This window comes from Panthera tigris, chromosome C2, assembly GCF_018350195.1.
Source record: "Panthera tigris isolate Pti1 chromosome C2, P.tigris_Pti1_mat1.1, whole genome shotgun sequence".
Taxonomy (NCBI): Eukaryota; Metazoa; Chordata; class Mammalia; order Carnivora; family Felidae; genus Panthera; species Panthera tigris.
In genome coordinates this window covers 107,011,517-107,039,379 of record NC_056668.1, presented here as the reverse complement: position 1 = coordinate 107,039,379, position 27,863 = coordinate 107,011,517, and the positions used below count along the sequence as shown (strand labels likewise).

Here is a 27,863-nt window from a genome sequence, read left to right as displayed (position 1 = left end):
AAGTTAGTGTAGAAGAGAAGGTGAGCCTTTCTTGTTTATTTCTTTCTATACTTTTGCTGTATGATCTGGAAATAGATGGTCAATTAATCACATGAAAGATACATGGTAAGGAATGTGAAGGTGTATTACACTCTATTATTAATAGCAAAACAGGTAGTAATAGAGTTGCAAGAAAAAGTAAAGGTGGTGGGGAAAGTAGGGAGAAGAATGCTGATGACATTCAGTTATATTGAAAGAATCCATTGCCTGATTAGAAGCCTAATGTTAAATTACTTCCCCCTGGTCTCATTTCTTAGGAAATCTTAGAGAAGAAAGAATAAAGTAATCTTTTGACTCTCATTCTTAAATCTTTTTGCTTTTTGTCACAGTTTCTGACCAAGCATCAGACATGCCTCAGACTTCCATATCCCTAAGTGGCAGAAAATATAAAACAGGCTTGTGTACTGGAGAGCAGGACCACACTTGCCCGCTTTGTCTGCTGCTAGACTCTACAGTTCACTTCTGTGTGTACTTAGACTATATCTCTGAATCTACTCTCTCTAGACTGAACTAACTCTTACTTGTCTCTGACCTCCAGTATCCAACAGCTTTGCTAGAATTGTCATCCAACATTCTGGAAGCAGAATGAACTTGTTCTAAGTTTAGGACTTTATTGCCATGATTTAAAACTTGAACAGTACTTATAGATCAGCAAAGTAATAATTCTATATTTATTCCCCTCCTGAATATCAACTGATATTATAGACATACGGAGTTCTCTTTTTAGAAACAAAGCAACCAACAACTTTCCTTTTGCTGTTTTCACCAGGGGACATATGCAGAAGTCAAAACAACTCCAACAAACTGTGGAAAAACTAGTTACTTTGCAAAAAGTAAAACTGATCTCTTGTTTTTTTTTTTTAAAATGGTGACAAAATGAACACTTGTAATAGGATTTTTAGCTTCAGGAGATATTTATTACCACAGAACACAAAGTAAAATAAAGAGACCAGAGTTGTTTATTTTACAAAACACAAGTGGTGGTGCAGGCTGGAGTGCACACTGTTCTTTCTGGGATAACAATCCCTTTCCCTAGCAGTAACAGCTCATTTCGTCCTGTTTCAGTAAAGTAATTTTAGTACTTTGGAACTTTGAAATTTATTCAGAATAACAGTTTTATATTTCCAAGCACAGATTGTCATTGCCAGAAAAAATAAACGTAATTTTCCAGGTCATTTTGGGCCACTGTGGCTAGGGTCAGATTTTGTGTTGAGTTAAAGGAAAAACAAAGAGAATATGGTCATAGAAATGTTAGCACTAGCATCCTGGAAAAGTAGTGATATTTATGTGTGGGCGTGGGTATGTGTGTTGTGTTTTGAAGCAATTTTAGTCTTAAAGTCTAATGACAAAAGGAATAGGAAGCTATGTGATTTTTGGAGAAACTATTCTGTTAATATTGTGACCTAAAATCTTGAAAAATCTGCAGTTGTCAATTTGTAGTCCAGAATCCTTTTCTTTTTCTTTTTTTTTTTTTTTTGAGTCTAAAATACTTCTGTTGGCAGGCCACAGAGGGTCATGGAGTCTACTAAGGTGAGGTTTCCCAGTGGAAAAATAGGTATTGAAGGAAATACACTTTAGAAGCATATTTATATAAACATAAGTGTGTCATATATAATTTATGTCTGAAGCCAACATTTCTTAACATTGTTCAATAAAATTTCTTTATGGATTAATCTCTGTATTTTAGTCCCAGATTGATTTATTTTTATTTTTATTGTTTTACAAGTAAACTTCTTATTTCGAGATTATTGTAGATTCACATGAAGTTGCAAGAAATCATACTAAGAGATGCCAGCTTTTTCTTCCCCATCTTCCCCATCTTCCCCATCCTCCCCATCCTCCCCATCCTCCTCATCTTCCCCATCTTCCCCGTCTTCCCCCATGGCCTCCAGTGGTAACATCTGGCAAAACCATACTACACTCTCACAACCAGGATATTGACATTGATACAGTCAGGATGTAGAACAGTTCTATCACAACAAGAATTGCGCATGTTTCCCTTTTATAGTCGCATTTACCTCAGCCTACCTCTTCACATACCTCCATTACCTCACCTCCCATCCCCAATTCATGACCCTTGGGAACCATCGATCTCCAGTAATTATATCATTTCAAGATGTTATCTAAATTGAATAATGCAATATATAACCCTTTGGGATTAGATTTTTCACTCAGTGTAATTCTCTGGAGCTTTATTCAGGTTGTTGCATGTATCAGTAGTTTATTTCTTTCTGTTGCTGAGAGGTATTCCACAATCTAAAGGTACTGCACAGTTTGTTTAACCTATTGAGGGACATCTGGTTTTTTTCCAGTTTTTGCCTATTATGTATAAAGCTGCTGTAAGTGTTCATGTGTATGTTTTTATGCGAACATATGTTTTCATTTTCCTGGAATAAATGCCCAAGAGTGCAATTGCTAGGTTGTACAGTAGTTGCATTGCATGTTTAGTTTTTTAAGACACTGTCAAACTTTTCCAGTTTGGGCTGTCCCATTTTACATTCTCGCCAGCGATGCATGAGTGAGCTAGCTTCTCTGCATCTTTACCAGAATTTGATGTTGCCATTAGTGTTTATGTTAGCTTTTCTGATAGGTATATGGTGATAACTCATTTTGGTGTTAACTTGCATTTTCCTAATGGCTAACAATGAGTATCTTTTCATGTGCTTATTTGGAATCTGTATCCTCTTAGGTGAAATGTTTCTTCATGTCTTTCGACCATGTGTTTTCTTTCTTTTAGTTAAAAAAATTTTTTTAGTGTTTATTTTATTTTTTGAGAGAGAGTGAGAGAGAGCGCAGTTGTTTGTGAAAGTGTGTGTGGCACCAGCAGCGGAGGGGCAGAGAGAGAGAGAGACAGAGGATCCGAAGAGGGCTGCTCTGACAGCAGAGCCCGATGGGGGCTCAAGCTAATGAACCGTTGAGATCATGACCTGAACCCAAGTCAGACGCTTAACTGACTGAGCCACCCAGGCGCCCCTTGACCATGTGTTTTCTAATTGGATTTCCTTAAATTGTTGAGTTTTGAGAGTTCTTTGTGTAATCTAGATAATAGTCCTTTGTCAGATATGTGGTTTGTAAATATTTTTTTCCCAATCTGTAGCTTGTATTTTTCTCCTCTTCACAGGGTCCTTTTCAGAGCACAAGTTTCACATTTTGATGAAATCCAACTTACCAATTTTTCCATTTATGGATCATGCTTTTGGTATCAAGTATAAGAACTCTTTGCCTAGAAAATCCTGAAGATAATCTCCTAGGTTTTTTTTCCTTCTAAAATCATATTTTTATGTTTTACATTTAAGTCCATAATCATTTTGAGTTAATTTTATATAGGGTATGAGGTTTAGTTTAAGTTCCTTCCTTCCATCCCTCCTTCCCTTCTTCCTTTTAACTTATGGGTATCCAATTGTTCCAGCACCATTTATTGAAAAGACAATCTTTCCTTCACTGAATTGCTTTTGCATCATTGCAGAAAATCAATTTGGCATATTTATGCAGATCTTTTTCTGGGTTCATTATTCTATTCCATTGATCTCTGTGTCTGTCCCTTTGTTAATACCACACAGTCTTATTACTGTAACAATACGGTATGTATTGAAATCAGATAAAATGATTCTTTCCACTTTATTTTTTTTAAGATTGTTCTGGTTCTTCTAGTTTCTTTGCCTTTCCATATAAATTTGAGAATCCTGTCTATATCTTAAGAAAAAATCTTGCTGAAATTTTGATAAGAATTACATTAAGCCTATAAATTTGGGGATAATTGCTATCTTTAATATTTTGAGTCTTCAGTATGTCTCTCTGTTTATTTAGATCTTCTTTGATTTTTTCATCAGCATTTTATAGTTTTTAGCATACAACTACTGTACATGTTTTGTTAGATTTAAGCCTAAGCATTTCATTTTTTTGAGCAATCATTATTGGTGTTGTATTTTTAATTTCACTGTCCGTGTGTTCACTGGCAGTGTATACAAATACAATTGTTTTTCTTATGTTTATCTTCAATCATTGACCTTGCTGAACTTATTTGTTCTAGGAGTTTTATTGTAGATTCTTCAGGATTTTCTATGTAGGCAACCATGTCGGCTCAAATTAGGGACAGTTTCCTTCCTTCCTTCATTCCATCCTCCTTCCCTCCTTTTCTTTTCTTTTCTTTTCTTTTCTTTTCTTTTCTTTTCTTTTCTTTTCTTTTCTTTTCTTTTCTTTTCTTTTCTTTTCTTTTCTTTTCTTTTCTTTATTGGCATTTACTTCTTGCCTTCTTGCTCTGGCTAGAACTTGCAGCATTATGATGAATATGAGCAGAGAGAATAAATATATATCCTTGCCTTATTCCTGATAATAGGTGAAAAAAACACTCACTTTTTCACTATTGCTCCTATGTTGCTATAGGGGTTTTTGTAGATGTTCTATACAAAATTGATCTTTAAATTGGTTGTATAGCAAATTGACTTATTGATAAGGAAGGGTCCTGATGGCCTTATGAAATGGTCAGGTGGCCTGTATAACTGGTGATTCAAAAGGTCCACTGTTCTGTCTTAAAATGTTTCTCCCAAACCAAATGAAATTCACTGGCTAGACCCTCTTTGCATCTTTTTAAGTGGAGAACCTCTTAGAAGGGGTCACATTTTATACTGTGTTATGGAATAGTTTATCTGTTTCTTTCCTCCTTTATAGAATAGTTTATCTGTTTCTTTCCTCCTTATCCAAGTACAACAAGCATGGGATGGGTGGGAGAAGAAAGGAGGAATAGTTTTAGAGCAGAGAATAGTTCAGCCGGGCTGCAGGAGGTTACTGGAGTGCCTTTTCTAGTTCAAGCACAGACAGGAGCTTTGAAAAGGATTTGAAGCCTAATTTAACCTTTTAAAAAACTTGCATCACTTCTATATTAAATACAGTAAAACCTTGGTTTGCAAGCACAAGTCATTTCAGAAACATGCTTGTAATTCAAAGCACTTGTATATCAAAGCAAATTTCCCAATAAAAAATAATGGAAACTCAGATGATTCATTCTGCAACCCCAAAATATTCATATAAAAATGATTACAGTATGGTAATATAATGCAAAATAATAAATAAAATACAAAATATAAAGAAAAATAAATTAACCTGTACTTACCTTTGAAAACCTTCATGGCTGGTGTGAGGGAGACAAGAGAGAGGAGGGTTATTGTGTAGGACAACTTCCAGTATCACTAAGGGAATCACTGCTATCTATTGGCTCAATGGAATCTTTTTCTTTTTGTGCAGTTTTAACAAGGAACCTATCCAATGACACTTGCTCTTGCTTCCTTTCGAGGATTTCGCAGAAATGTGACATTGCATTGTCATTGAACAATTTCATTGCTTGCACTGCTATAGCCTTATTTGAGTGGTGCTTTTCTACAAAATTTTACACTATTTCCCAGATTTTACACATCTCCCTAATCTCATTTGAAGTGAGGGATTCCTCTGCCTTTTTCTTCTCTGTAGACGAGATGCTTACAAAATGTTGTAATAAATGTTCTTCTCTGTAGACATACACTGCTTACAAAATGTTGTAATTTTGGCCACTTGCATACCTTGTTCATACTTCTCGATGATTTCCTTCTTAACTTCCACTGCAATTAACTCCTTCTTACCACCTTTCTTTTCAACCTTTCTCTACGTGGGGTGCCATTGTATACGCTGGCACAGATGTTGACTACAGTATGGCATTAATAAACTCTTGTCATATACTGTGTTTAATGTAACTGGTAATAAGGCCACAGAGGAAAGGGTCTCCATCTGCAGACAGCCTGACCTAGAATGAAGCAAAGCCTTCCTAAGCTTATTCTTGTGTAGAAAAGCAAAAGACTGTCCATAGGTGCTTTGAAGTAACAAAAAATACCCTGATGCCAGTTGTGGGCACCTTCCAACGGTTTGAAAAAAATCACTGGTTTGTGCCAAACAGAGTGACCTGAGACTGAGCATCTGAGCATGGGAGATGATCACCTGCAATCCTGCAGTGACAGAGAGAGAGAACCATTGGCTCAGTTGTGATTATATGATGTTCGGTGTCACGTACTACTCATATTGTAAGACATCACTCGTTTATCAAGTTAAAATTTATTAGAAATGTTTGCCTGTTTGCAGAACATGTTACTCACAATCTAAGGTGTTACTGTAACTATAATTTTAAAAGTACAAATACCACATTTGAGAAGTTTATAATTTTTAAAATTTTATTAAAAAATGTTTATTTGGGAGAGAAAAAGAGAGTGCAAGTCGGGGAGGGACAGAGAGAGAGAGGGAGAGAGAGAATCCCAAGCAGGCTTTGCACTGACAGTGCAGAAATGGGGCTTGATCTCACAAACCATGAGCCATGACCTGAACCAAAATCAAGAGTCAGATACTTAACTGACTGGTCTACCCAGACACCCCTGTAATTTATTTTTAAATGACTCTACATTTGTTTAATATACTGCATTTGTTGATGCCTCCTCCAAAGCATGTCTTGTAGAAAGCAAAAATATCCTGCTCATGATATAGGTCTTTTGTCAAGAACGACAGCATGTCATTATTTTACTTAGAAAATGATGACATAATGCCAAGTTATAAGAGTGAAGCACAAATTATATTTCACAAAAAACAGATAACTTTTACTTACTTCATGTGGGAATCTAATTATAGTATTTCATAATTTTTCAAGCTTCACAGAAATATCCTAAGTAATTAGCCCATACAAACACTAAGAATTTGAAAGTGTTATTGCATTTTTTTTCTGTTGTATTTTTGCTTATGGAAAATTGTTTACAAGTTAATAATACTGAAAACTTTTGTTCAATATACTTATCTAACATAGATCATTCAGTAATTTAGATCGTACTAGGTGAATTCTGGAGACTCTTCTTATGGACTTATTCTTTTGTAATTTGATTGTCTTGTTTTCTAGCTCATGATATCATTTTTTGGGTATTCTTTGCTGAACTTCTAGAATACCTATTCTATAAAATGTATTACTTTATGTATTTCTGCTCTACCTGCCCCTGCCTTGATTGCTGTTTAGAATATTAGAATAACATTCTAATAGCTTTTGTAGCTGTGAAGTTTATACTGTTTCTGTTTTGTACATCAGGCTGCAGATGAGCTCCACCTAGCAAGAGTTTTCTTTAGAATGAAGATAAAGCATTTTGCCAGAATCTGGGCAAGAACTGTGATTAATAGGCATAAGGTTAGGAATGAAAGTGCCTTCAAGTAAGCAATATAATTTTCAAATTGATGAGAAGGAACCAAAACTCACAAGACCAAAGGGATTATAAGAAAATACCCATCTGTTCTGAATTAGTTCAGGTCTCTTGACCTAGATAAGTTATATTCCCAGGGACTGATAGTACCTTTGAATGGGATTGTGGAGCTACTCTTGGTGATCTTTGAGAACACATAGAGAGTAAGAGGATAACATACAAATGCCATTCCAGGTATAAAATGGCCATAAATTATAACCAGTGAACTCAATTTCAGTTCCAGACAATATACTAGAACGTATTTATTAAAAGATGGTTTGTGAGGATATACTAGAGAAAACAGTAACCCTTGAGCCAATTTTATGTTTATTAAGAGAATCAGCATGTGGATGCTGTATACAGTTACTAGGTCCAAGACCTATAGTAGCTATAGAATGTATAGAATTTATGAAGACATTTGACTGAGTTTGCCATAATATTCCTGAAGACAATATGGGTAAATATAGGCTGATTATAAAAATAATTGGATAGATTAATAATCAATTGAAAAGTTGTACCTTCAACTCTTCAAATGTGCTGAGTAATAGATCAGTATCAACCAAGTAGATATGACATGCTATGGAGTTCTTTCCTCAGTTTTGTCATATTCAACATTTTAAATCAATGAATTAGATGGAGAAAACAGCTTATAAGGATCAATTTTCAAAGAGACACAAAGCTTAGAATTTCCTGCACACCAAGTCAATACATAAAGGGAGTCTAACACATACATATCTTTAAGATACATGTGTGTCAGAGGCACCTGGGTGGCTCATTTGGTCAAGTTTCCGACTTCAGCTCAGGTCATGATCTTGTGGTTCGTAGGTTCGAGCCCCACTTTGACCTCTGCTGACAGCTCACAGCCTGGAGCCTGCTTTGGATTCTGTATCTCCCTCTTTCTCTGCCCCATCCCCACTCTCTCTCTCTCAAAATAAAAATAAAACTTAAAAAAAAAGAAAAAGATATATGTGTGTCTAAGATATGTATGTGCAGATATATATGTTATTAATTTACTTACATTATAATTATAATTTAATTTTCTGCACTTCAATCTGAAAAACCAGATACACAATAGAATGAGGGTTATTGGTTGCAAGAAATAGGTAGCATAAGGAGGAAAGAGAATAGTGCAGGAAGATTGGGCATGGATCCCAAAGGACAGGTAGGGAAGCTAGGTTGCACGAGTAACTGAAGTGAGGAATTTGAAGGTCATTGGTTCCTTTTTTCCTTTCTTACTTTGGATCCAGATTATCTTTGTCTCATCTTGTCTGTGTATGTCTGCTCACCCTTCTCTCTCATTCCAGTAATGTGGCTAACTCTGTGTGGAAGATCCGTCTCCATTCAGGCTGCCCTAAAGGTGTCCCAAATACCTGGGTCTTCAACACTTACAAGTCTGGTTGGCTCATCCCAGCCTAGGGCTTGGTTCTTCTAGGTCTGATATCCAGTCCTCATCCCCCAGTCAGCCATGGCTACGGTTGATGGGTGGAGGGAGATTTAGTCACATTACCAGAGCAGCCAGGACTGTAGAAGGTGAATTCTCTAAAAAAGCAAACATAGGTGAGAAGGAATAGATTGGTATATTTAATATAATGAAAGATGGTTTCACACTGAAGCATTTTTTTAATAGGTGCTTTATTTAACACAAAAGCAAGTAATAATATATAATATCAACGTATAAAAAATAGAAAAGACTGTTGTGAACGAAGGTTGCATTAGAAGATACTACCAATGATATTACTTATGAGATATTAGAATGAGGGAAGTTTGAGCCCTCTCTTACTCTGTTTTAGTGAGACCAACCGTGCTGGAGTATTAAATTCTGGGGACCAAACTTTGAAACATGTATAGAACATTGGAACAGGTTCAGAGAAAATTATTCAGAATAAGGAAGAAATTCAAAACCATGTCATATGGGAAACAGCTGAAGGAATTGGAAGTTTTGACCTGGAGAAGAGAAGATATGGAGTGCTCCTGATAGCTGTCTTTAAATATTAGAACGAGGTCTAGGGTTGTTCCACATGGTTACTGGGAGATTTAGGGCCAGTGCGCTTACCAGGGAGGCAGATTTGGGGTCAGCATGAGAAGCTGTCAGAGGATAGAACAGGCTGCTTTACAAACTAGTTTCCCATCATTTGGGAGGTTGAAATAGAATCTGGATAACTTCTTATCCAGGTTAGAGTAGATTGTATGCAAGTTACTTTTATGATTTGTTTCAAACTTGTTGTTTTACAAATCTGTAAATTTGGTATCTCTGGCAGTTAGATGGTTGATGTGGTCATTCACCTGTATCCCACAGTATTGCAGTTTTTAATTTGAAATTTTTGTTATTGAACTTTAGATGAACAAAATGATACTATGTAAAGATTTGTTATTTGTTTCAACTGACTCTTGTGTAATGGCATTGACAGGTGGGTGAAGTGTGTCACTCTTAGTTGTGGGAGCAGTTTCTACAGTCTTAAGGGAGTTTTCATTAAGAGTAAGTACCCCTTGAATACAAGTGTTGCTTTCATTTTAGTGCCCTGGGGCAAATATTTAATGAAGCCATCTCTTAGCCTTTGTGAATAGCAGGACGAGTAGTCTACTTGAGGAATATTTATATACTTGAGACAGAAAAAAGAATTACCTCTCTCTTCACTTTGCTGGAATTCCATTTTTCACTGCCCTTATGCTGGCCAGAGATATATGAACTTCTTATTTATTTAAGAAGTAAGAGGGTTAAGCTGACTCACCCATAGCAGAAAAATATGACACAAATGGTTACAGGGGGTAGGTTTTAGATAGACCTGGGTTTAATCCCAATGTCTCCATATACCAACTGGTTATTTAACTTCAGTGGTTTCCATTTCCTTATCTATAAAATGGGTATAACCATACCTACCTGAAGGGAAAAGAACAGAGTTAGAAGAGATTGGGTTTAAAATGTTTTTGCTATTTATGGTTATATGAGAGAATTCTGTTGTAAATTCTGTAAAAATCATAAAATATTAAAACTGAACAGGAACTTAAGAGTTCATTTGGTCCAATGCCATAATTTTATAAATGAGGAAAAATAAGATCTGAAAAAGCCAAGAGGCATCTCCAGGATCACAGTGCAGCTGGCAGTGAAAGGCCAGCGATTTCTCTCCACTTCATGGAAAACTCATCTTAAAACAAGAATTATAAAGATGTTTTCATCATTTTTTGTTTTATTTTATGGAAAATATTTCAAGAGTAAATCTTTCTTAGAGATACTATGGAGAAGCAATCACTCTGAAAGACCCTTTTTTAATTCCAAGATTCTGTGTCAGAGTCAATGTCATGCCAGTTTTTAAAATTTTATCCAGATGTCAGCAACATCATAATTATTACTCCATGGCATAGTCCATTGTGCATTTACTTCATTTGACCAGCGTGGTTGCAATAACATCTTCAGTGGAACTTTGCCAGAAATTTAAAAATATCATTTCAATGTATGTATGTATATATGTCTATTTTCTAGATGTCCCCTGAAGAAAAAGTTTGTAAGTACTGTGGAGTCAGCTATCTAATTCTTCACGAGTTTAAAGCTATGGAAGAAAAAATGAAAGCTATGGAAAAAGAGATGAAATTTTATCAAGGAAGTGTAGATCGTGAAAAGAGACTTCAAGAAAAGCTACGGTCTCTTAGTCAAGATTTTGAACAGTACAAAATTGACAATGAATCCAAAACAGAAAGGTATATTATTCTTTTCTGTCATTTATTTAGTTCGAAAGGAAAGTACAGGAAATAGACTTTGAATGTTTTTCTGGAATTTCTCTATATCAGGTATAACTTACACTTTAATACACCTATGTTTGTTCATTAATTATTACTAATTGTTAAACCTAATTATTATAGTTTGAGCATTTCTTTTGAGGCATAATATTTACTATTTGAATAATTAGAAACTAGTTCATTCAGTAGTCATAGTTGGGAAGGGTCAAGTTATATTTTTCCCCAGATATATATCTTAATTTATCATTAGAAAGATTTGTCTATCAAAATCAGGTGAATTTTGGTTGTTTTGCGACTTAACATTTGTTTTTAAATGGCCTTGAATATTTAGATTTATAGCATAAGGTTTTCATGTTTTGAAAGGATGCCAAAACATTAAAATTGGTACATGATTCTAAGTCACTGAAATTGGAATAAAATTAAAGATTGGGTTCCTAATTGCTGCTGAATCTAATCAGCAATTTAGTCTGCCTAACGACACTTCAGTATGTTTATACAGACACTTCTATAGAAGGGTTTTTGCTGGTATTTTATGGCTTTTCCTTTTTCCTATAAGTGAATATTTCTCCATTTAAAATATCGACAGTTGATGTTAGTAAACTTTGAATTAATGAATTTAGTGAATATCATGTCTTTGTAAAAGTAGGAACTTTGTTAAATCTCCTAGGATTAAGTGCTTCTATTACATTTTGTTATAAGCTTTTATAATTACATTAAATCTCAGTTGAACCTGATATTTGTTAGACCTTTACTAAGAAAATTTTCTTACAGTGTCTTTAATTTCAAATTTGAATAATAAATTATTTCATAATGTTTGAGTAGAAAAATAAGAAGCTTGAAGTATTCAGCTTAAAATTTTAGATTTGGAGGGTTTTGCCTATCAGAGCAGAGATTCTTTTGTTTGGGGTATTCACATTTTACTTTCTTTAATAAAATATTGCATTATATAAGTCATATGAACACACAAAATAAAAGAAGTAAACAGAAGTAAAGGCAAAGAATTCCCTTTTTATTCTGATTACTTTCTTCTTACTGGAGAGAAAACCACTTTTAATGGTTTGGTGTATATCTTTCTAGATCCTTTATTGTGCCTTTTCTTTTATTATAGATATATTTCTTTAAAATATCTAATATATCATATATGAGCCACTTAATTACATACATTGGAAATTGTTCCATGTTAGTGTGTATAGAGCAATCTTGTTTTTAACTGTTACACTTTCCTTCTTAAGAATATGCCATAATTTACTTATTTTTCTTTTCAACATTTAGATTATTTCCAATACTTCTTATTACAGGTATTATTTTTTTTACAGATAGTATTGATATTTATATTCTTGTGTACATGTGTTTTTCATGGGATAAATTCCTAGAAGTGAAATTGCTGAAAGAAAGGAAATGCCAACTTAAAATTCTGATAAATAGGGGTGCCTGGGTAGCTCAGTCAGTCAGCTATGTATCCGACTCTTGATTTAGTCTCGGATCATAGTCTCACGGTTCATGAGATTGAGCCTAGTGTTGGGCTTTGTGCTGACAGTGTGGAGCCTGCTTGGGATTCTTTACCTCTCTCTGCCCCATCCCCCCTTGAAAATAAATAAATAAACATTAAAAAAAATAAAATTCTGATAAATGTATACCAAATTGTCCTTTGAGAAGATAGTGTTAATTTGACCAATAGTTTATAAGACCATTTTCCTACATGTTCATATTAGAGTTTTTCAATTTTTTTCAAATAATTTACTTTTTTCTTGAGTTTTCATTGTTGTTTAATTTGTGTTTCTTTGTTGCTAGTGAGGTCGAACATTTTTTCATGTTTATTAGACATTTCTGTTTTTTCCTCTACTAAGTACTTGTTCATATCTGTTGTCAAAATTTCTATTGGGTTATTTGTTTATTTTTGTTTATTTATAGGAGTTTTTAATAAAATATGGACATTATGTTTGGTTTATATATGTTGCTAATATTTCCTCATGTTTGCCTGTCTTTTTGTTTATTGTGTTTTTCTGTGTTGATTTTTTATTTTTTTAATATTTCATGCCAAATTCTGGTCCAGGTTCTGTGTCAAGTTCTTTTGATTGCAAACAACAGAAACTCACTCTGGCTAACACTAACCTAGATTCAGGCAGGTTGAAAGCACAACATATGTTTAAAACTTTTATAGTACTGCTGTTTTAGTTAACTTTTTAATCTATTTGGAATTAATTTTGTCTGGTGGATTTATAATTTCATATTTATTCTTTTTGAAATGTATGGCTTGTCTCAATATCATTCATTAAATTTTCATTCTTTCTCCTTTGATTTGAAATGCCACCTAGTAATTTCTATGCTAGTCTATTTCTGGACTCTGTTTTATGCTATTGATCTATTGCTTATCAGTGGGTGTCTTAGTCCATTTGGGCTGCTATAACAAAGTACCATAGACTGGGTGGTTATAAACATTATTTATTTGTTTCTGACAGTTTTGCAGGCTGGGAAGTCCCACGGTGCTGGCATATTTGGAAGGGTTCCTCCCTCCTACTCTTTCCTGGTTTGGTGTTTTCGCTATGTCCTCACATGGTGGAAGAAGCAAGGGAGCTCTTCCAGGTTTCTTTTATAAGTACACTAATCTCATTCTTGAGGATAAAAATTCTATGTGCTATGCCTATTCATCTTTTCGTCCCTTTTAAAGACTGGCAACCACTGATCCATTTGCTGTCTTCATAGTTTTGTTTTATCCAGAATGTTGTATAGTTGGAATCATATGTAGCTTTTTCAAGTTCTCTTACTTAGTAATATGCATTTGAGTTTCTTGCATGTCTTTTCATGGCTTGAGAGCTTACTTCTTTTTAGCATTGAATAATATTCCATTGCCTGGATGTTCCACAGTTTATCCATTCATCTACTGAAGAGCACCTTGATTGTTTCCACGTTTTGGTAGTTATGAATAAAGCTGCCATAAGTATTCATGTGCAGGTTTTTGTATGCAGATACATTTTCAACTCCTTTAGATAAATATCCAAGTGTGATTGCTGGATCATACAGTAAGAGTATGGATAATTTTGTAAGAAACCTCCAAGTTGTCTTCTAAAGTGGCTCTATCATTTTGCATTCCTGGCGACAATGAATGAGTGAGAGTTCCTGTTACCACATACTCACCAGAATTTGGTGTTGTTGGTATTTTGGATTTTGGCCATTCTTATAAGTGTGTATTGGTATCTTGTTTTAATTTTCATTTCCCTGATGACATATGATGTTGAACATCTTTTCATATGCTTGGTATCTGTATATCTTTGCTGAAGTGTTTATTCAGATGTTTTGCCTATTTTTAAATTAGATTGATTATTTTCTTATTGTTGAGATTTAAGAATTCTTTGTATATTTTGGATAATAGTCCTTTATTGGATGTGTCTTTTGCACATACCTAATTTTTCTTCTGTTATTTTCTAGGAATTTTATACTTTTGCATTTTATATTTATATCCATGATACATTTGAGTTAATTTTTGTGAAGGTTGTAAACTCTGTACTTATATTCTTTTTTTTTCTTTTTTCTTTACTTTTTTTTTTTTTTTTTTTTGCACTTGGATGTCTTATCGTTGCTCCCAGCGTGATATGTTAAAGAGATCATCTTTGCTCAATTGTATTGCCTTTGCTCCTTTGTTGAAGAGCAGTTGACTGTAGTATTTATGTGGATCTATTTCTTTTTTTCTTAAAGTTTATTTATTTATTTTGAGAGAGAGGCAGTGTGAGTGGGGGAGGAACAGAGTGAGAATCCCAAGCAGGCTCTGCACTGTTAGCACAGAGCTTGATGAAGGGCTCAAACTCCCGAAACCACGAGATCATGACCTGAGCTGAAGTCGGACGCTCAACCGACTGAGCCACCCAGGCGCCCTCATGTGGATCTATTTCTGGACTCTGTATTCTGTTCCATTAGTATCTTTGTCTGTTTTGTTTTGTTTTGTTTTGTTTTGTTTTGTTTTGTTTTGTTTTGTTTTTACTGGTACTACATTATCTTGATTATTGTAGTTTTGTAGTAAGTCTTGAAGCCAGGTAGTGTCAGTCCTCCAAATTTGTTTTTCTCCTTCAATATTGAGTTGGCTATTCTGGGTCTTTTGTCTCTCCATATAAACTTCAGAATCTGTGTGTTCATATCCACAAAATAACTTGTGGGATTTTGATTGATACTGAATTAAATCTATACATCAAGTTGGGAAGAATTGATATCTTGACAATATTGAGCCTTCCTATCCACACACGGAATAACTCTCAATTTATTTAGTTATTCTTTGTTTTCTTTCATCTACATTTCATTTTCTTATATAGATCTTATACATATTTTGTTAAGAGTTTTTCACGGTTATACCTACGTATTTAATTTTTTGGGGGGGTTGCTAATGTAAATGGTAATCTGTTTTTAATTTCAAATTCCATGTAGTTATAGTATATAGGAAATTTATTGACTTTTGTATGTTATGTATTTTGTTATGTATTTTCTACATAGGTGATCATATAGATTTGCATACTATACATTTCAGCAAGTTGTATTTTCATTTTCATTTAGTTCAAAGTATTTTTAAACTTCTGTTGTGACTTCTTTGACCCATATGTTATTCATAAGTGTCTTTTTTTATTTCCCAGTATTTGGGGATTTCTCAGCTCTTCTGTTTCATTTGTAGTTTAATTTCCTCGTGGAACCAGACATTGTATGATTTTAATTTTTTAAAATTGTTAGAGTGTATTTTATGGCCCTGAATGTGGCCTAACTTGGTGAATGTTCCATGTGAGCTTGAGAAAAATGTATGTTCTGCTATTCTTGGATGAAATAGTCCATAGATGTCAATTATATCAATTGATTAATGATACTATTGAGTTCAACTAAGACCTTACTGATTTTCCACCTGTTGTATCTGTCCATTTTTGTATTAAAGTCTTCAACCATGCTAGTGGATTTATTTATTTCTCCTTGTAATTCTATAAGCTTTTGCCTCACATATTTTGATGCTCTGTTGTTAGGATCTGTTGTTAAGGATTATTATGTCTTCTTGGAGTATTGACTCCTTTATCATTACATAATACCCCTTTTCAACTCTGATAACTGTCATTGCTCCAAAGTCTTCTCTGTCTGAAATGAATACAGACATTCTCACTTCTTTTGATTAGTGTTAGCATGATATATCTTTCTCCACTGCTTTATTTTTAATCTACATGTGTCTTTATATTTAAAATGGGTTTCTTGCAGACAACATGTACTTGGATCTCATTTTTTGATACACTCTGTTAATGATTTCAATCATTAACATTCAAAGTACAGTAAAACCTTGGATTGTGAGTCACTTGTTCTGTGACTGTTCCACAAGACAAGCAAGCACTTCTAATAAATTTGAACTTGATAAATGAACGATGTCTTGAAATATGAGTAGTACGTGATTCCTAATGTCACATGATCACAACTGAGCCAATAGTTCTTGAAATTCCCTTTGATATATGGGTGCTTTGGATTACAAGCATGTTTTCAGAACAAATTATACTCACAAATCAAAGTTTTACTGCAAAGATTGATGTAGTTGGATCACTATCACCATTTTTATTACTGTTTTCTATTTGTTGCCCTTGTTCTTATTTTTATTCTTATGTTTGTCTTTCACACTTTTTCTGCCTTTTGTGTATTTGAGCATTTTAAATAATTACATTTTCTCATTCTTAGAATATCAGCTCTACTTGTTTTTTACTTTTTTTTTTTAGTTGTTGTTGTATAATTTGCATTATATATTTATAGCTAATCCAAGTCTACTTTCAAATAACACTGTGCTGCTTCATGGGTAGTGTAAGTACCTTATAATAACAAAATATTCCTGATTCTTCCCTCCTATTTCTTGCATCATTGCTGTCATTCATTTCACTTTAAGTAAGAGTACGTAAATATTCACCATCAGGATTTGCATGATTTGTTTCTTTAGTCATGATTTTCTGTAGTTTAAAGATGGTATACCTAACTGTGGGGTTTTTTGCAGGGCAGGGTGGTAATCATCTTGCTTGGTATTCTCTGAGGTTTCTGGATCTGTGGTTTGGTGTCTGACATTAATTTAGAGGAAATTCTCAGTCGTTGTTTCAAATACTGTTTCTTTTCTTTTTTCTTTTGGTATTCTTGTTATACATATGTTGCACCCTTTATAGTTGTCCCAAAGTTCTTAGAGTCTCTCCCTCTCTCCCTCTTTTTTTTTCATTTTTTCCCTTTGCTTTTCAGTTTTAGCAGCTTTTCAATTCTATTGTCATATCCTCAAGCTCAGAGAATTCTTTCCTCAATGATGTCTTGTCTACTAATAAACCCATTAAAGGCATTCTTCATCTTGTTATAGTGTTTTTGATCTCTAGCATTTATTTTTGATTCTTTATTAGAAGTTTCATATCTCTGCTTACTTACCCATGTATTTTTGAATATTGTCTACTTTTTCCATTAAAGCTCTTTTCATACTAATTGCAAATTCCTAGTCTGGTAATTCTGACATTCCTGCCATATCTGCCTCTGGTTCTGATGTTTGCTTAGTCATTTCAAACTGGGTTTTTGTTTTTGTTTTTGTTTTTGTTTTTGTTTTTGTTTTTTGCCTTTTAGTGTGCCTTCCAATTTTTTGGAAGGAGAACATGATGTTCTAGGTGAAAGGAATTGCAGTTAATGGGTCTTTAGTAATTCAGTCTAATCTGGTGGGTGGGAGTGTAGGAGAGGTATTCAGTAGTCCTGGGATTAGGTCCCAGTCTTGCAGTGAGCCTGTGCCTCTAGACTGTGAACTTCACAGATGTTTCTCAGTTGCCAGCCTCTTACCCCTCCCCACTCCCACCCTAGGTAGGACAGGATGGCTGGGGTGGGCTGAAGTTGGGTATTTCCCTTTGCCAGGTCAGTTGAGCCCTGATAAAACCCCAGTAGTTTAAACTCTGATAAAATAGTTTTTCCTGAGAGCAGGCCTCTTAAACAGAATAGAAAGCTCTGGTATATTTCATCATATTTGAAATATGTTTCCCCTCTCCTTGTCAGAAGCACAAGTGGATTTTTCTCTAATCTTTACTGTGAAGACCTGGTAAGGCTCCTGGATATAAAACTCACAAAAGTGTGGTTTCCCTCTCCCCCTATAGTTTTTATCTCTCAGATTGATGTCCACAGTGAGCTTCCAGTCATTTGCCAATTACAATTCAGGTTTTTCTTTCCATGCATTGGTTCCCATGAAGGTTTCTCTTGTGGGTTTCTGCTCTGAGAAGTTCTGATTCTCTGTATCCACCTTATCTGTCTCTAATTTAGGGGGCAGTGGTTTGCCCTGTGACCTTACTTCTCTAACAGATCTAGCAAGAGTTGTTCATTTTTCACTTTGTTCATCTTTTTCACCTATTGTTAGGATAGCATAGTGACTTCTAAGCTCCTTACACATCTGATTGGAAACCAGAAGTCTTATGCTGACATTTTAAAAAATGACTTAATACTTTAAACATTTTTATTTTTTTCATGTGCTATAAGTGTTTATAACTGTACTCATTAAGCCTCATGAAACCTGAATCAAAGTATAGATAGCCCAAGAGAAAGAATAGAACATGGTGGACAAAGGAAATAAGCAGAAAAATATGAGTGCCTAAAACTTAAAGAAAGAATGGATTTCAAATAACATTTTCTTTCTTTATTTTTTTATTACAAATTTTTAATGTTTATTTATTTTTTGCGAGAGACAGGCAGACAGACAGAGCATGAGTAGGGGAGGGGCAGAGAGAGAGGTAAGTAGGCTCCAGGCTCTGAGCTGTCAGCATAGAGCCCAACGCAGGGCTCAAATCCACAGACTGTGAGATCATGACCTGAGCCAAAGTCGGATGCTTAACCGACTAAACCACCCAGGCACCCTCAAATAACATTTTCTAACCTTGACTTTCTTGCTATAATAGGTTAGTGTTACTACTTCTATATCAATTCCTTTGGTGTCTGTCATAGACTAGTATTGAGCTGCCAACTTGACATTGTGGCAGAAATATCTTTTGGGGCTCCTTGGGAGGTCTACTCCAGAGTTCCTCTGGAAAGGACTTCATTTGAGTAGCCACAAGGAAATTCTATGTTTGCAGGTAGATTGATACTGTATAGATAAATATATCATTATTATAGCTACTAGACTGTTCTATGGATATAAGCTTATTGAAACTCTTAGTTTAAGCTTATGATGCTCACCAGCTGGTCAGAATGACATATAGAAAATTTTACCTTTTATAAAAGTCATAACAGAGTAGCACACTGATCACAGCTGGGTGTTTACTTCAGAGAATTCAAGAACCATAATGGCAGATTACTGGTCAGAAATATTTGCATTTAGAATTGAATGGAATTTTTACATTAAACTTTAATTTTGAGGTAATTATAGACACATGCAGTGTAAGAAATAATGGAGATCCTGTGTACTATTTACCCAGTTTCCCCTGTTGGTAACAGCTTGTAAAACTAGTATAATATCATAGTGAGGATATTGACATTGATATAGTCAAGATGCAGAACAGTTTCATTACCACAGGATTCCTCATGTTGCTCTTTATAGCCACAGTTACCCTCTCCCTCCTCCAATCATGACCCCTGGCAACCACCATTTCTATAATTTTGTCATTTCAAGAATGTCATATAGATGGAATCATAGAATATTAGTCTTTTTGGGATAGGCTTTTCATCCAGCATAATTCTTTGGAGATGCATTCAAGTAGTGTGTATTAATAGTTCATTCTTTTTTATTACTGAATAGTATTACGTTGTATTCATTGTATTGATGTACCATATTTTGTTTAATCATTTACATTAATCATTCACAGAAGGGCATGTTAGTTGTTCAGCTTTCTCTATTGCAAAGGAAGCTGCTATGAATGTTTATATACAGGTTGTGTTTGAACATGAGTTTTGTTTCACTTCTACAAATGTTCGGAGTGCAGTTGCTGGATTTTAGGGTAACTGCATGTTTGATTTTATAAGAAACTTCCAGATAGTGTTGCAATGTGGTTATACCCTTTTGCATTTTCACCAGGAATATATGAGTCATCCAGTTTTTCCACATCCTCACCAGCATTTGATGTTGTCGACTATTTTTTAATTTAGCTGTTCTGATTGGTGTGTAGTGGTACCTCATCATGATTTTACTTTGCATCCTAATGACTCACGATGTTAAACCTCTTTTCATGTGTGTATTAGTTTACCGGGGCTACCATAACAAAATACTACAGACTGAATGGCTTAGACACCAGAAATTTATTTTCTCACAGTTTTGGAGGCTAGATGTCCAAGTTCAAGGTGCTTGATTTCTGACATGTTTGTATGTTTGAAGAGAGAGAGATCTCTGAGTCTCCTCATTTTCTTTTGTGGATACCAGTGCTGTGGGATGAGGGCCTCACCCTCATAATGTGTTTTAACCTTGATTGCCTCCTGAAAGGCCCTGTCTTCAAATACAGTCACATTGGGGGTTAGGGCTTCAACATTTGGAGTTTGAAGGCACATATTCAGCCCTTAACAGTGTGCTTATTTGTTTTCTGTATATTCTCTGCTGTGAAATGTCTACTCATATCTTTTGCCCATTTTCTAATTGAAATACTGACTTTTTTACTGTTGAGTTTTTAGAATTTTTTTTATATACTCTCAACACTAAGCCTTTTTTGATTTGTAAATATTATCTCCCAGTCCTCTTCACAAGGTCTCTTGCAGACCAAAACTTTTTTTTTTACATTTGATGAGATTTAATTTATTGGTTTATCTTTCTATAGATCATACTTTTGCTAAGTCTAAGAACTCTTTGCCTAGCCATAGATCCTGAAGATTTTCCACTGTCATTTTTCTAGAAGTTTTTATGTTTTGTACTTAAGACATATTTCAATTTGTCTTAATTTTTTAAATAAGGCGTAGGACTTAGGTCAAAGTTCATTTCTTGCCTGTAAATGTTCTACTGCTCCAGCACCGTTTATTTAAGACTACCTCCCCTTCATAGAACTGCTTCTGCACATTTGTCAAAAATCAGTTGAGCACATTTGTATTGGTTTATTTGGGGGTTCTGTATTCTGTTCCATTTATCTATGTGTCTGTTTTTCCACCAGTCCCACACAGTTTCGATTACTGTAGTAAATTGGTAGACCTTTATGTTAAAGGTAGAGTGATTCCTCCTATTTTATTCTTCTTTTTAAAGATTGTTTTAGTTTAGTTTCTTTACCTTGCCATATAAAATTAAGAATTGGTTTGTGTCTACAAAACATCTTGCTCGGATTTTGATAGCAATTACATTAACCTGTGTATCAGTTTGGGGAAAATTGACATCTTTACTATGTTGAGTCTTCGAATCCATGAACACAATATATCTCTGCATTTATTTAGATCTTATGTGATTTCTTTCATCAGCATTTTGTAATTATCAGCATACAGAGCTTGTACATGTTTTGTTAATTTATACTCAAGTATTTTATTTTCTTTGGAGTGTTTGTAAATGGTATTGTGTTTTTAATTTTGGTTTCCACATGCTTGTTTTTAGTATATACAAATGCATTGTTAGCATATAGAAATGAAGACAATGGTGTCTGCAAATATGGATAGTTTTCTTTTTCTTTGCTATTTATATCTTTTTTTTTTTTTTTTTTGCTTTGCTACAGTGACTAGAACTTCCAGTAATATGTTGATTAAATATAGTGAGAGTACACGCCAGTCAGAGTGGCCAAAATGAACAAATCAGGAGGCTATAGATGCTGGCGAGGATGTGGAGAAACGGGAACCCTCTTGCACTGTTGGTGGGAATGCAAATTGGTGCAGCCACTCTGGAAAGCAGTGTGGAGGTTCCTCAGAAAATTAAAAATAGACCTACCCTATGACCCAGCAATAGCACTGCTAGGAATTTACCCAAGGGATACAGGAGTACTGATGCATAGGGGCACTTGTACCCCAATGTTTATAGCAGCACTCTCAACAATAGCCAAATTGTGGAAAGAGCCTAAATGTCCATCAACTGATGAATGGATAAAGAAATTGTGGTTTATATACACAATGGAGTACTACATGGCAATGAGAAAGAACGAAATATGGCCCTTTGTAGCAACGTGGATGGAACTGGAGAGTGTGATGCTAAGTGAAATAAGCCATACAGAGAAAGACAGATACCATATGGTTTCACTCTTATGTGGATCCTGAGAAACTTAACAGAAACCCATGGAGGAGGGGAAGGAAAAAAAAAAAAGAGGTTAGAGTGGGAGAGAGCCAAAGCATAAGAGACTCTTAAAAACTGAGAACAAACTGAGAGTTGATGGGGGGTGGGAGGGAGTGGAGGGTGGGTGATGGGTATTGAGGAGGGCACCTTTTGGGATGAGCACTGGGTGTTGTATGGAAACCAATTTGACAATAAATTTCATATATTGGAAAATAAATACATACATACATACATACATACATACATACATACATACAGTGAGAGTGTACATCCTTGCCTTATTCCCAGTCTTAGGGGGAAAACATTCACTCTTTCACTGCATTAGTGTGATGTCAGCTATAGGTTTTTTGTAGATGTTCTATCAAGTTGAAGAAGTCCACTTCTCTTCATAGTTGGCTGAGTTTTTATCATGAATAAATGATGGATTTTGTTAAATGGTTTTTCTTTGTCCTTTGATATAATCATATAATTGCTCCCCTTAATCCTGTGGATATGGTGAAATATATTGATTAATTTAAAAATATTGAACCAGACTTGTATACCTAGAATAAATCCCACTTGGTCATGGTGTATTGTATACATATACTGGATCTGATTTGCTAATATTTTGTTGAGGGTTTTTGTGTCTAAATTATTGAGAGATAATGGTGTGCAGTTTCATTTTTTTTATGATGTTTTTGTCTGGTGTTAGTATTATGTTGATGGAATCTTCTGAAAGAGATTGATTAATTCATATTTATTTATTTATTTATTTATTTATTTATTTTAACGTTTATTTATTTTTGAGACAGAGACAGAGCATGAATGGGGGAGGGGCAGAGAGAGAGGGAGACACAGAATCCGAAGCAGGCTCCAGGCTCTGAGCCATCAGCCCAGAGCCCGACGCGGGGCTCGAAGTCACGGACCGCGAGATCATGACCTGAGCTGAAGTCGGACATTTAACCGACTGAGGCACCCAGGCGCCCCGATTAATTCATCTTTAAATGTCTGGTAGAATTCTCCAGTGAAACCATCTGAACCTGGAGACTTTTTTGTCGTTGGTTGCATTTTTTAAAATGTTTTTTCATTTTTTGTCAGGAGGAAGGGCAGAGAGAGAGGGAGACAAAGACTCTGAAACAGGCTCCAGACTCTGAGCTGTCAGCACAGAGCCTGACATGGGGCTTGAACCCATGAACCATGAGATCATGGCCTGAGCTGAAGTCAGACGCTTAACTGACTGAGCCACTGGATTGCCCCTTGCTGATAGCTTTTAAATCACAGATCCATGTCTTTAATGGTTATAAGACTACTCAGGTTATTTATTTCATCTTGGTTGAGTTTTGGTAGTTCATGGTTTTCAAGCAATTCTATCCCAAGTTGTCAAATTTTTTAGAGTGTTGTTTATAGTCATACCTTACTATCCTTTTGATGACTACAGGATCTGCAGTGATATGCCGTCTTTCATTCCTGATGTTGTTGATCTTTGTCTCTTTTTGTTCTTTTAATTCTTCCTGTAGATTTATAAATTTTGTTGATGTTTTTAAAGAGTCAGGTTTTCGTTTCATTGATTTTCTCTATTATTTTCCTGTTTTCAATTTAATTGATTTCTTCTTTTATCTTTGGTATTTTTTTTCTTTTGCTTGCTTTGGGTTTATTTTACCATTCTTTTTCTAATTTCTTGAGGTAGGAGCTTAGATTTTTTTTTTTTTATGTTTATTTATTTTTGAGACAGAGAGAGACAGAGCATGAACAGGGGAGGGGCAGAGAGAGAGGGAGACACAGAATCTGAAACAGGCTCCAGGCTCCGAGCTGTCAGCACAGAGCCCGATGCGGGGCTCGAACTCACAGACCGTGAGATCATGACCTGAGGTGAAGTCGGACGCTTAACCTACCGAGCCACCCAGGCGCCCCAATTTTTTAAAAAAATTTTATTTACATTCCAGTTAGTTAACATACAGTATAATGTTAGTTTCAGGTATACAAAGTAGCAAGTCTTAGATTATTTATTTGAAAACTCCCTTTTTTGGTGGAAGCACTTATCTCTTTTCTAATGGAAGCACTTAATGTTTTACTCATAAATTTAACTCTCTTCACTACTTTAGTTGCGTTTCACGTATTTTGATATGCTGTACTTTCATCTTCATTTCAGTTCTCTATGTGTGGGCTTGTGTGTATGTATAATTTTTAAAATTTCTTTTGAGACTTCTTTGACATATGCATTGTTTATTATTTTTTTATTTTAAAAAATTTTTTTAATGTTTTTATTTATTTTTGAGACAGAGAGAGACAGAACATGAGCAGGGGAGGGGCAGAGAGAGGGGGAGACACAGAATCTGAAGCGGGCTCCAGGCTCTGAGCTGTCAGCACAGAGCCCAACACAGGGCTCAAACTCACGGAATGTGAGATCATGACCTGAGCTGAAGTTGGACGCTCAACCAACTGAGCCACCCAGGCGCCCCTGACATAATGCGTGCATTATGTGACATATGCATTGTTTAGAAGTTTGCTGTTTGGTTTCCAAGTGTTTGTAGATTTTCTTGTCATCTTTGTTATTGATTTCTAGCTTGATTCCATTGCGCTCAGAGAATGTATTTTGTATAATTTCACCTTCTAAAGATTTGTTGAAATTGATTTTATGGCCTAGTATAAGCTCTGCCTTGATGACTGTTATGTGGGTGCTTGAAAAAGAAATGTGTATACTTCTATTATTGGGTGGAGTTTTTTTATATATGGCAATTAAAATCTGATGGTTAGTAGTTTTGTTGAGTTCTTTCATTTCCTTGCTGATTTTCTGTCTAATTCTGTCTGTTACTGAAAGTGTAATTCTGAAAGTCCCCAACTCTAGTTGTAGATTTGTCTGTTATTCTTTGAGTTCTATAATTTTGGCTTCACATATTTTGTGGTTCTGTTGTTTGACATGTACACCTTTAGGACGGTTATGTCTTCCTGGTGGATTGATCCATTTATCATTATGTGATGTCCTTATTTCTCTATAGTAATTTTATTTGCTCGGAAGTCTACTTTATCTGATAATATAGACACTATTGTTTTTTTTAAATGATTTACATGGTATATTGTTTCTATTCTTTTGCTCTTAATCTACCTATGTTATTATATTTTAAGTGAGTTTTGTAGACAGCATATTGTTGAACCATGTAGTTTTTTTTTTTTTTAATCCACTCTGCCAACCTCTTTTAATTCATGTATTTAGACTATTTACACTTAAGGTAATTATTGGTATGCCATTTTATTATTTGTGTTCAGTTTGTTTCCTCTGGTTCTCTTTTCTTTGTTTCTCTTTTCTTACCTTTCTGTTGGTTTCTTGAACATTTTAAGGATTATATCCTGATATGTTTATAGTGATATATGTATATTGCTCTGCATGGGTTTCTTAGTGGATGCTCTAGTTATTGCAGTGTAGACACATGACTTATAGTCTGTGGTCTAATTATGATATGTCTTACATGGACTTCTTTGAGTTTATTCTATTTGGGTAGAATAAGATCTTCCCTACAACTTGTTGAATCTATAGGTTTATATATGTCTTGCCATATTTAGAAAGTTTTCAGCCATTATTTCTTTGAATATTATTTAGCCCTACTTTCTGACTTTCTTCTCCTTAGATTCTAATCATGAATGTTAGCTCTTTTGCTATTGTCTTACATGTCTCTGAGACTTTGTTAGTTATTTTCCCCCCATTTTCTCTCTGTTCAGATTGGGTGAATACTGTTGATCTATCCTAAAGTTTATTGATTCTGTCTTCTGCCCATCTAGTGAGTTTTTTCTTTCAGTTATTATATTTTTTCATTTCTGTAATTTCTATTTGGTTATTTTTTTGTAACTTCTATTTATTTGTTGAGATTCTTTATTTTTTATTTCAATAGAATTTTAAATTGTTTTTAAAATAATTTTTATTCTGGCTGCTTTATAATCCTTGTCAGATAATTCCAACAATTGATTTATCTCAGTGTTGGGTCTATTGTTTATCTTTTCTTGTTAATGTTATGATTTTCCTGCTTCTGGCATGATAAGTGATTTTCCATCGAGTCCTGATTATTTTTGAGGTTATACTGTGAGGCTCTGGATCCTATTTCATCTTTTTTTTTTTTTTAAGCAGGCACTCCCCCTGTTGAGGTATAGCATGAAAGCCAGATGGGCATATTTGTTCAGCTTCCTGCTGAGTTCACTGACACCACTCCAGTAAAAATGGGTTTTGACTCATACTGTATCAGTCTGGTAGAGTGGAACTTCACCTACCCTCTTTGGTCCCCTTCACACTTTTCTGGCTAAAGTGGGTCACCAACTTGCACTGCCTTGTATCTCTGCTTGGGTTATAACGTTAGCTCCCTGCTGCTGAAGTCACTGTCACCAGAGAGTGTGAATCAGAGGGCTGACACACACTGCTTCGTTGCAGCAGGAGGCAGAAGCTTGGCTCCACTTTGTGCCCCACTGACACCAAGGGATGGGAGAAGTAGAGTGCCACCCAGCCCTGCTTCCCATCACTTGATTCTGCTTTGTTGACGGCAGCTGGGAGGGAGGCTCAGCAACCTGGTCCCACTGGCACCAGAGGAAAGGAAGCGGAGTGTTGACTAGTTGGTCTCATACTACCTTATTCTACCTCATTGGTGTTGAGTGGGGCTGGAGGCTCCTAATTGGGACCCCGTGACATGGAATCTGGATGGCGAGCAAGAGCAGGAGTGCTGCTAGTAGTGTTTTTAACTGCTTCATTCGATCTCTTTGCTGTTGCTTGATATGGAGGTTTAGTTTCCCACTAGGCCTCACTGACACCAGGAGTAGATGGGAAGTGAAGTGGTCACTACTACGGACTTACACTTTGTTCAGACTTGGTGCAGGGTGGGAGTGGAGGCTCAGCTTTCCCCTGGCCCTGCTGTTACTGCCCTGGTGGAGGAGTTAGAGCATATCTTAGCTTCTGCAAGTGGGAAATGGAAGATCAACTCCCAGATCATCCCATTGACACTGCACCTGTCAGGTGAATTGGAATACACTACCTGCCTCTATGGGGGTAGGGATGGCGTGGTGTGAAAGATCAACTTTCTACTTGATCCCAGGCCTACTGAAATTCTGGGGTAGGGAGGTACAGTTGTACAGTTGATGTCTAGTTTGAGAGGGTGGATATTGCCAAGAATGTTTTTGTTGTTTAGTGACCCTATTCCTCATCAGTTAAGTAGATCAGATTTGTCTTGGAGGTTTTTTTTTTTTTTTCTTTTTCTTTTTTGGTTTGTGATTGTTGGTGATTCTGGGTTGGAGATTTCAGCACCCTGTCTGGGATATATGGATATAATAAGGAAACTCAGCGATCTCATTGCCTTGGTATTTCTCAAGTTCTGAGATTTCTAGCCCATCTGCCTTATTTCCACCTTTCAGAGTCTTCATATACATGTGTGTGTTATGATCAGGGTTTTTTAATTATAAGAGGGAGGACCTGAGAGCAACAGGTTGTGATCTTGGTTTTGATCTTGGGTTGATATTTTAGCCAAATTAAATATTGCTTTGAATAACTAAAAACTTTTTTTAAGTAATGGATTAAATTGTCACACTAGTCACAAAGTAGCTAGTCAATAAATAGTCACAAAATAGCTAGTCAATAGCTAGTTCACAAAAGTCAGTAGTTTTATAAATGTGTTTTCTATGTGTCTGCTAAACATTTCTTCTTTGACTTCTCTTCTGCTCATGCTAGGTTAAGACTCTGGCATGAAGAT

At 35.3% G+C, this 27,863-nt stretch overlaps 1 protein-coding gene across 10 annotated transcripts in view; it reads left to right on the top strand.

Annotated features, from left to right (window-relative positions):
* The window catches only part of LEKR1 (leucine, glutamate and lysine rich 1), a 208,509-nt gene that overhangs the window by 6,794 nt on the left and 173,852 nt on the right, over positions 1-27,863 (top strand). For 8 of the 10 annotated variants that reach the window (XR_006222220.1, XR_006222219.1, XM_042999222.1 and 5 more), the window contains one exon: positions 10,753-10,967. The exons of 1 other annotated variant lie outside the window; for it this stretch is intronic. Coding sequence is in view for 7 of the 9 variants with exons in the window: in XM_042999222.1 (XP_042855156.1) it covers positions 10,753-10,967 (215 nt within the window). In the remaining 2 variants the exon portion in view is untranslated. Of the gene's footprint in view, positions 1-9,682; positions 9,751-10,752; positions 10,968-27,863 lie in introns of all 10 variants that reach the window. One more of the 10 variants, XM_042999223.1, reaches the window with a different exon arrangement.